Below are 9,341 nucleotides of genomic sequence, written 5' to 3' on the forward strand. Positions count from 1 at the left end.
GCCGGGGGCCAAGATGAGGACAGAACACACACAACCACAAGACCACCCACGACTACAGGACTCTACAATAAAAGCACCGGTCAGTGCCCATTATTCACATTATAAGGATAAAACATCACAGGCCAAAAAGGCGCCGTCAGGAATGTGGCACCCGCAGGACTGCGGGATTTGAAACTCCAATGCTTTATGACCTATGTCAATGCCTCCCCTCCCGTCTTCTGCTTCCTTGGAAAGCTAACTGGGCTGGCTGTTAGGTGCCCACGACGCCGGGGTCGTGCGCCGATTCTGGAAGCGGGGAATCGGAGCAGTGGTACAGGAAACAGTTTCCCCAGCAGCTATAGCAGATGAGGAACAAGGCTGCCAGGAAAACCAAGGCACAAATTGTGCAAGGCTTCCGCTCCAGGAGGAAGCTGAGCAGGTAGAAGCCCATGAACATGGAGTGGCTGAACCACAGGGCGGGGTTGAGGGGCTTGGGGATGAGGAGGACGGGCAGCAGCCACTGGAGGCAATACATGATCTCTGCCGGACAGGGCCTTCGCCAAGGCCACCGGGCACCGCTGCAGGAACCGACCTAATAGGAGCTAGCGGGCGCGGGCGGCTGCCCTCTGCTTTCTTCAACCCTCGCTCTCCAGGAGCTGAGCCGCTGTGCTCTCTGGCTGTCAGCCCGGGATCACCAAGGCAGCAGGGATCCTGAAGAGAAAAGTCAACACAATAGACAAACAGACACAAAACAGACAGACAAACAGACAAAAAAAAAAAAAAACAGGAACAGAATGTATACTTATTTGGAAAAATGGATCATGGTTAACAACAGCAAATGTGAATGCCCTTTCCTCCCTGCCCTCCCATGGAAGTCTACTCTTCTCCAAGTCACCCTTTGAAGAAGCGTCCTGGGGGTCTCCCCTTCTGGCGGGTGGAGGGGGGGCGGCTCAGCCAGAGGGCTCTAGGCAGGTCCGGCACAGTGGACTGGCTTTGCCTGGGCCCTGCCCAGCAGAGATCATGTATCGCCTCCTGGGGCTGCGGCCCGTCCTCAAGGGGCCCAGACCTCACAATACCGCCCTGTGGTTGCCACCGGACGGCCATGGGCTCCGTGCTGTGCCCCCGCCGAATAAGAAAAGGATTCTGCCTGTGGTCTCTTTCACAGCAGGTGCTTGGTGTAAAGTAGCGGCGCACCGCCGGCGGCAGATTGCAGGCAATGGTTCCTCGCAAGCTCTGTGAAGCTGCCGCAGCATCTCCGAATATTTTGCTTTAAGATGGCAGCCCAGAATGAGCTTGGCTCTTTCAAATAATCCAGTGTCATTCTGCCAAAATCTGCCAACTTCTTCGAAAGTCAAAATAGGAAAAAAAAAAATCTCCCTTCTGCTTCATCCAACATGACCACTTGCCCAAGTTCACTTACGCTCTCCATCTGCCGCCGGCACTGTATAGAACTTGCCCTCCATGCGATTTTAATCAGAATTAATTGTCTATCCATATTGGGGCAAATGCCAGTTGGCGCCTGTGCCAGGCAGTCGCTGGAGAGAAGTGCGCTTGAGCGTCGGGCCACTGGTACGCCAGGGCCGCGCTCGCAGACCGCGATCCAGTCTTCCTGCCGCGCCTGCTATCCGAACCGCAGTAGCCACGACCCTCCAGTGGCTGTAGCAAAACCCCGCTCCGAACTCCAGGCGTCCAGCTTAACGGGTACAAAGAACCTCGCGGGCTGAGGAAGACCTACCAGGGCCTGGGGGTAGGGTAGCAGAGGTTGAAATAACTCACCTAGCAGAAAACTATCCCAGAGCGCCTTCAGACGACTACTTTGGAGAGCTCATCCCATCCCTTCCGCGCACACAAAGGCGCCATCCCGGCCACTTCCCATCCTACAAGGCAGACACCCGGTGACTATCGCTCTTCCACCCAGGGCTCAGTGTCCTGGCTCAGCTCCCTACAACTGCCACGGCTGCAGATCTAACAACCGTAAGAAGCGGGATGTGAGGAATCCCCGAAAGGTTCCGAGCGCAGGGACTCTTGCAAAGCAGAGGACGTGGGCTTCTAACACATTGAGTATTAGAAAAAGAATACTGTGCAGGGGACCTGTGAAGTCAAGGCTTCTAGAAGGGGCACCTGTTTTTGCTCCGCAGGGCAGATGATCCCTCTCTAACTTAGGTCCCCTTGATTTTCCACCTGAGCCCAAGGTGCGATATAGCGCAGCATCGGACACTGGGCTCGAATCTGCAGGTTTGGGGTCAGAGAGAGGGGTTCCGCTACCAAGAAGCGCGCGCCTCTACTTTCACCCTATGCGCCAACTCAGAGTAACATTTCCCATTTTAAATTAAAATTCAAAGAGCGGGCACAGCGGAATCTTCTGGAAACGGGCGAAGATGAACTCAGGAGGCGGGGGTCGATGTGGAAAGAGCAGATGGATTATTTTTTTTTCCTCTTCTGACGAATGAGGAGCGCCCCCAGCTACCCCTCCTCACGGACCCCCCGCCCAAGCGCGCATGCGCACTTGGGCAGCGGGCAGATACTTAAGGCGCGGCCACCGCGGTTGCGGCAGTGCGCCCAACAGCGGACTCCGAGAGGCCAGCGGACCTCGGAACCAGCAGCACTCGCTCTCAACCACCCACCCACCAGTCTCGGAACCATGGCGGCAGTGGCGGCAGCGTCGGCTGAATTGCTCATCATCGGCTGGTACATTTTCCGCGTGCTGCTGCAGGTAAGCGTGCTCGGGTTCTGGGTGGGAGAGGGTCCCGATGCGCGTCTCCAGAACCGGCAAGCCCGCGTTGCAGTTGCCGCATCCCAACCCGTCCTGCCCCAACTGCCGCGATCCTTGCCCGCCCAAGTGCCGCGGGCGGCACTGCACGCCCCCGCCCGTTCCCTGCGCCCTCCTCCTTGCGTAGACCCTTCCCAGTGCGCCCGCTCGGGAACAAAGAGTTGGGGCGCGGCGGGCGCCTGCCGCTGATGATCACCGAGGCTCTTAGCGACCAACGTGGTAAGAAAATCCCGCTACACCAGATTCCACCCCAGGAGGGAGGCGGGGCACTTATGTTTTGCGAAGAGAGACTTTACCGCTCACATAGTAAAATTTTTCTGCCTTAAAAAAATTGCGCATTGCGGAAAAATTTTCCTTTAGAAAATACAGGATTTGGGGGGTGGGACAAAAAATAAGTTAGAAAAAGACATTTCTCAGGGAAAAAACCCCAGCACTTTGCAAAAGCCACCAATACAACAAATCAGAAAAATTCGCGGGAAAAAATGAATTAGAGAAATCGCGCATTGCAGGAAGAATCAAACAAAAGCACTTGGCAGAAAAAAATACATTAGATAAAAAAACGCACTGCAGAAAAAAATCAGACAAAGGATCTAACCGAAATTATGAATCAATAAAAGCGCTCTGAAGAAAACAATTAGAGGAAAAGTTTCTTTGCAGGAAAAATAGGAAAAAAGTGCTTCCGAAAAAGGACAGTTCGCTTTATTTAAAAATAGTGAAACTGCTTTGTGTAAAAAGAAATATATCAGAAGAAAGCGCTTTGTACATAAAATCATCTACCCTAAAAGCACCCCTTGGAGGAAGAATTCCCTGCTAAAGGAATCCTTTGCCAAAGGAATCGCATATTTCCTTCAAGGTGTTCCTGGAATGCTGCATTTACTGGGTAGGATTCGCTTTTCGAAATCCTCCAGGGACACAGCCCATTGCGAGAAGTGAGGTATACCTAAGTTGTGGGTCCAATCAGCTTGCGGCCATGCAGCCTTCAGCACAGTTGGAAAAGCTCCAGCTGCCCTGACTCGTGGACAAGCTGCGCCCGCACCCGCCTCTCCTCATTGGACAGGCGGGCGGGGCAGGGGGCGGGGCGGGGGCGGGCCCGGCAGCGCTGCAGACACTGCGGGTGCCCGCCTCTAAGGGCAGGTCCTGGGTCTCTCACTCGCCACAGGTGTTCAGGTACTCCCTGCAGAAGCTGGCATACACGGTATCGAGAACCGGACGGCACGTGCTGGGAGAGCGCCGCCAGCGGGCCCCCAACTGAGGCTCCAGCCCCCTCCCCTGGGCGGCCGCGTCACCAGGTGCTCCTGTGCCATTCCACCAGCACGGGAGCCAGCGCCGCGCAGGAATGGGGCGTCCCCTGTGCCCTCTCGCCAGAGGAGCACTTGCCAAGGTCAGTGAGGGGCTGGTAGGCCCCCGGAGAAGCAGCACCGACAATGACGACAACACGAGATCCCTTCCCCACCCCTTTGCACCCCTCCCACTGCGGGTGGCCTAGAGGGAGGAGGGGGACTCGGGGGGAGCAGACTCTTGAGATCTGGGCACAGGCAACGCATTCAGATCTGGACCAAGTCGGGACAGCGCCATCCCAGCCCCGCAGCCATGGCCATGCCAGCAGGCCGCACCACAGAGATCCAGACAACTACACCAGCCAGCAGAATGGACATTCCAACATCACCAGCCGAAGCCCTGAATCTCGGTGCAGCAGACAAGCAGCAACTCTGTGCCTGTGTGGCAGGACTGGAGGGCAGAGGGTGAGGGGGGAGGGTTAAGAAGCAGAGCAGGGCCCTCACTGTCCTTTGCCTAAGGCATGTGCATTCCAGCCTTGCTGCCTTTGCTCCCTCGATTCCCCTTTCTTCCTCACTGCCACCCCAAAGAAATGTGTCACTCAATTTGGACCTACTGAACAAGAAAACGAATCCCATCTTTATCAAAACACCTTCTCCAAGCCCCCAGCCCCTCACTGATCTTGAATCCCCCAGGTCTCATGCAATTGTGGTCAATATTGTGGTAATCGCTAATTGTAATAATTGTATAAGTGTGCATTAGTTGTGTCTCCCCAGCTAGATTGTAAGCTCCTGGAGGACAGGGACCGCCTCTACTAAAAATAAAAAAGTACCTCCCCTGTCTCGCACAGTGTCCCAGGACCCTGCGGGGCGGTGGAGGCGCACCAAAAATTTTGTCTCCTGTCACTTCTTATGGCTTCAACACATACTTCTAAGACTGGTCTGGGTGGGCACACTACTTGGGGTGGAGGGAGGCAACAAAATGGGAATAAGCCTTCACACACCCAGTTTCATCTCGACACTGTCCTAATAAAAAGGACCTCACCCCCCACCACCCACAGGAAAAGGGGGAACCATCTTCACTTCTGGTCTCCAAATAAGGGACCACTTATCCCTCCCCAAAGGGGTGGGCTTCACTCATCCTGGGATAGGGGCCTTGGCAAAGATGAGGAAAGATGGGAGGGGGAAAACATGGGAGGAGGCGAAGGGTAGAAGGAGCGGGAAAGGGGGGGATGTGGGAGGAGGGAAAAGAGGAGGAGGGAAGGTGGGAGGAGGGAAAGGAGGAGGAGTGGAAAGGTGGGAGGAGGGAAAGGAGGAGGAGTGGAAAGGAGGAGGAGGGAAGGTGGGAGGAGGAGTGGAAAGGTGGGAGGAGTGGAAAGGTGGGAGGAGCCCTAGGTCCTTGAGGGTACTAGGGACCAAGAGGGTAATCAGGAATTCAGAACACAAAGTCTTGGGGATCCATCCAGGATCCCCAAGGAAATAAGCATGGGGTACACAGGTTTGGACACTGCTGGTGTTCTGCTGTTCAGTCAGGTCTGACTCTGCGACACTATGGACTGCGGCACGCCACACTTCCCTGGGATAAAAGGTGTGGTGTGGCTCTCCCCTGCCTAGCTCACTCCTTCAGGCCCTATAACCTCTACCAGGACTGCGACATGGGCATCCCGCCAGGCCGGCCTAGTCTCCCAGGGCCTCCTCCCCAACCCTCAGGAACCTCTCTCCAGCTCACTTTCCCCATCACTGGGTTCTCTGCTTCTCCCACCCTTAGCCTCCATATTCCTAAGGGTGCTTACCAGGCCCCCGACCCTGGGCTCTCCCCTGCCATCATGCCAGGGTGGGTAGGTGGGCAGGCTGCTCAGCTCCTGACTTCTCTCTCCCACTCCTCAGCGAGTCAGGGCTTCTTTTACGTGGGGTCAGCTGACTGCCCCACCAAGTGGCTCTGCCGCCTGTTCAGCCTCATCTGTGCTTTATGTGTTCCTGTCACCACACACCTGTTCCCGGGTCAACATCCAGGGAGTGAGCTGGAGGGCCATAAATCTTTCTGCCACTTCCTTAAATCCCTTAGTCACAGCTGTCGCAAGCACTTCTGGAGCACAGAGGACCTCAATCCCTTGAGCCTCATGTTGCCCGCCCCTAATCCAGCCCCTAGCATTTCTCAGGCCAACCACCAGCACCTTCAGAGGCACCTATAACTTGAGTTCAAGATTAGAGAATTAAGGGGGTGGAGGGTGCAGACCTCAGTTCAGGTAGTGGCCTTGCCATTGGTCAGCCCAGGGAACCTGGTAAGTCACTCCTAGTCCTACCTTTAGTTCCCCTCTGTGAAAGGACTGCTAAGATCCCAGGGAACCCCAACCTACTAGAAACATTCTGCCATTAAAGTGGCAATCAGGACTCAATGGGACTGGGGTGGGGATGTACGATCCAAGGCTTGGGCTGGGTGGTTCCAGTCCTTACCACAGCCTGAAGGTTGGGGCAGGTCTCCTCATGCCCCAGGGTGACTCAGCAGCAGGCAATGTCCACACCTCCCTTTTGAAGCCCATATCTTGGCAAGCCTCAAGACTGGGAGTATTCGTGGTTTTCCACACTCAACCGGGAGACCCATGAACATATTCCAACACGTGTTCTCAATGAAGGGTGCCCCTCCTCGCAGAGCCTTCAAGGGGTGTGCCCCATGGCCCCACTGCCCCAGATGCTCTAGTCTTGGCCCAAGTATAAGGCAGCTGGGCTTAGGGAGACGAGATGAGGCAGCATGGAAGGGTCTGGATGCTCTTGACACAGTAGGCCCCCCTTTAAAAAGGCAGGAGGCTGCTGGCAGCCCCAGGGCTTCCCAGATGATCCTGGCAAAGCCTCACTGCAGGGCTTCCTCCATCCATCCAGCAGCAGGACTTTGAGTGTGGCATGATGAGATGACAGACTTCCCGGCCAGGGCTGCCCTAGTGGGCTGCACTCACACAGGCGGCTTAAACATGCCAAGTCCACTCCCCCCGCCCTTCTGCTCCGCATGAAGCCCTCACGTTATGGGAGGAAGCACAGTCCACTGGAGAAGACGGAAGGAATGTGTTCACTTTCCACTCCTGTTCAAGTGCTTAGAAGTCTGGTCCAAACCTAACTTGTTTATAAAATTTTTTTTCCAGAAGCAATACCATTAAAACATTTTATTCTGATAGAGAACAATGGGAGGAGTTAAAAATGACTACAATTTTGTTGCAAAGCCCTTAGTCCACAGCACCCCCCTTTCCTTAAATTTTCTCTACCACCCCCGCTTTGCCCCCACAAGACCAAGGATAGAGCGGATGAGTTATGAAGGAACTGGAATGGCTGAGTGGGACTCCCAACAGTAGGCAAGGCTCTTGGGACAAATGCCCCCAGAGGATGTTAGTCTCTTAGCCTAACCAGCGACCGCTAAGAGTTGTGGGGTGCTATGTGACACCATTACCTCTCCCTGTGGAATATTTGGATTTCGATGGAAGGACAGGTTTCTTGAGCTTCAGCTGCAGGACAGCAACAGCTTATTACGTGTGGGTTGGAGGTGGGAGCAGGTGTGCTGTAAGCCATTTGCTAGACAACTATTTTCAAACTCGTACCTACTCAGGAGCCAGCACCCTAAAGTGAGATTCTAAATTTGCAGTTAGTTTCACCCACAGAGATTTAAACGTGCACACACATACAAAACATTAGTCTCACAACAGTCTCTTTTTCCCTGGTGACCTCTGATTTCCTCTATAAGCCCCAGAGACATGCCACCATCTTCTCTGGTTATGGTCCTGCTCAACCTCCCCTCTCCCTTTCTCCCTCCCACGGGGCCCATTCCCCAGCAGGATCCAGATTCCAGAGCATTCCCAGAACAGGAAATCAGAGAGGCAAGCCACACATGGTCCTTGGTATATCACACAGTGACAGGCTTGAAATGGAATGCATATGCTTCGAAGATAAGAGAACAACAACAGAAAAACACAACCAAACCCAGACTTCAAGATTCCTCTTTGAAACAACAGATTACAGACAAAAGGGTAAGCTGCTATTGGCAGCAATTCTAACAAGACCTGTTTTAGTTATGGAAGTGATCTGGTCACTGGAAATCGACCAGGGCTCCGCAATCTTTCAACAGCTTTGCTTGACATTAATTAGTCTCTGATTTCAAACAAATAAATAAACAAGATCTAACACTTGGCATTAGCACTTAAGCTGGAACTCTTTTGAAGGGTGGGGGGAGGTTCTGGCTTTGGTGTTGCCGTCCAGAAGGCTGAGGGGATGGTGGTACCATGTCAGGCAAGGCAAAGAGAAGCCGTCCCCAAGACACCAGTTCCCTGTAAGGGATAAAACACGATCCATACCTATAAACAGAAAGACCATTTCTTTCCTAGGATAGACCCCAGTGTGCCCCAACATTTAGCGTTGCAAAGGGACATGCAGGCCTGGAAGGAAATTAAAGAAGCTGGGGAAGGGGGAAGGAAAAATCAACTGTCCTCCATCCCCCATTCTTTCCAGGCCATTAGTGTGCCAGGCATTTCATTCCTTCAGCTGCCATTGAGGGCCACTCCCCACATATATTGTAGGAAAAGGAACGGGTGTCTAGACTTGGTGTAAAGTAAAGAACCACCCGCGGCCCAAAGCAGAGCATCAACCTATCACCCCAGACAGCACGGCGGGGACCCGGGGAGGGAGACCCTTTTCTCCCCCCTCTCCTCTATGCCCCTTCTGATTTAAAAAAAAAGAGGAAGAAAAAGCAACTTAAGTGGCGGGGACAGAGTGACAGATCTCTCACAAGCTGGGCCCCCAGCCACGGGTCCCGGGGGCTGAAGACACGGTGGTCGCACCCCCAGCCCCGCGCTCCCCGGTTCTGCCTGCCCCTTCCCGGGAGCTGACAGGCGAGCGCTGACCTTGGAGGCCAGAACGAGAACCCAGGAGGCTGGGGATCCGCCCTCGGGCCAGGAAGGTAGTAACCCCCCTCCCCCGCCCCCACAAGGCCCGGCCCGGAGGCCAAACAGCGCGATCACGTGACACCGGACAGGGGCGGCCCCCAGGGTGCGCGGAAGGAAAACCCCAGAGAGGGGCCGGACGACGCCTTAAGGTGACCCCGAAGGGACAACATGGCGGCGCGGTCGCATGAGGGCCTCTCATCCCGCCCCCCGGAGGCCGACGCCACGGTACCTGCGAGACCCGCCATGGCGCCGCCGCCGCTGCTGTCGCCTTCGCTGCCGCGACCCTCTTCCACCTCAGCTCGCTACCGACGCCGCAGGAAGCCGAGGAGCCGCCCCCTTCGTCTTCTACTCGAGCCGGTCGAGGACCCCTCCTGGAATCGAGCTGCCTACAGCAGA

The 9,341-nt window shown here is 54.9% G+C and overlaps 1 protein-coding gene and 1 long non-coding RNA gene across 2 annotated transcripts; one reads left to right on the forward strand and one right to left on the reverse strand.

Moving 5' to 3' along the window:
* Positions 1–511: 511 nt before the first annotated feature.
* Positions 512–8,947, reverse strand: LOC128058790 (uncharacterized). The gene is made up of 3 exons (XR_008200517.1): positions 8,904–8,947; positions 5,817–8,330; positions 512–690 (listed from the first exon to the last, which is right to left on the reverse strand). It is a non-coding gene; the product is annotated as an uncharacterized LOC128058790 (long non-coding RNA).
* NNAT (neuronatin) lies at positions 2,621–4,001 on the forward strand. The gene is made up of 3 exons (XM_052651263.1): positions 2,621–2,692; positions 3,603–3,683; positions 3,909–4,001. The coding sequence occupies exons 1-3, from the start codon at positions 2,621–2,623 to the stop codon at positions 3,999–4,001; spliced, it is 246 nt and encodes an 81-aa protein (XP_052507223.1).
* Positions 8,948–9,341: the final 394 nt, after the last annotated feature.

Source organism: Budorcas taxicolor, chromosome 13, assembly GCF_023091745.1.
Source record: "Budorcas taxicolor isolate Tak-1 chromosome 13, Takin1.1, whole genome shotgun sequence".
NCBI classification, from domain to species: domain Eukaryota; kingdom Metazoa; phylum Chordata; class Mammalia; order Artiodactyla; family Bovidae; genus Budorcas; species Budorcas taxicolor.

What these genes read in the sequence shown, in the direction of transcription:
- NNAT (XM_052651263.1), top strand. Translation starts at nt 2,621, where the DNA reads ATGGCGGCAGTGGCGGCAGCGTCGGCTGAATTGCTCATCATCGGCTGG. An exon ending in TTTTCCGCGTGCTGCTGCAG is followed by an intron (nt 2,693 to 3,602) that starts GTAAGCGTGCTC and finishes ATTTCCTTCAAG; the next exon opens with GTGTTCCTGGAATGCTGCAT. An exon ending in AGCCCATTGCGAGAAGTGAG is followed by an intron (nt 3,684 to 3,908) that starts GTATACCTAAGT and finishes CACTCGCCACAG; the next exon opens with GTGTTCAGGTACTCCCTGCA.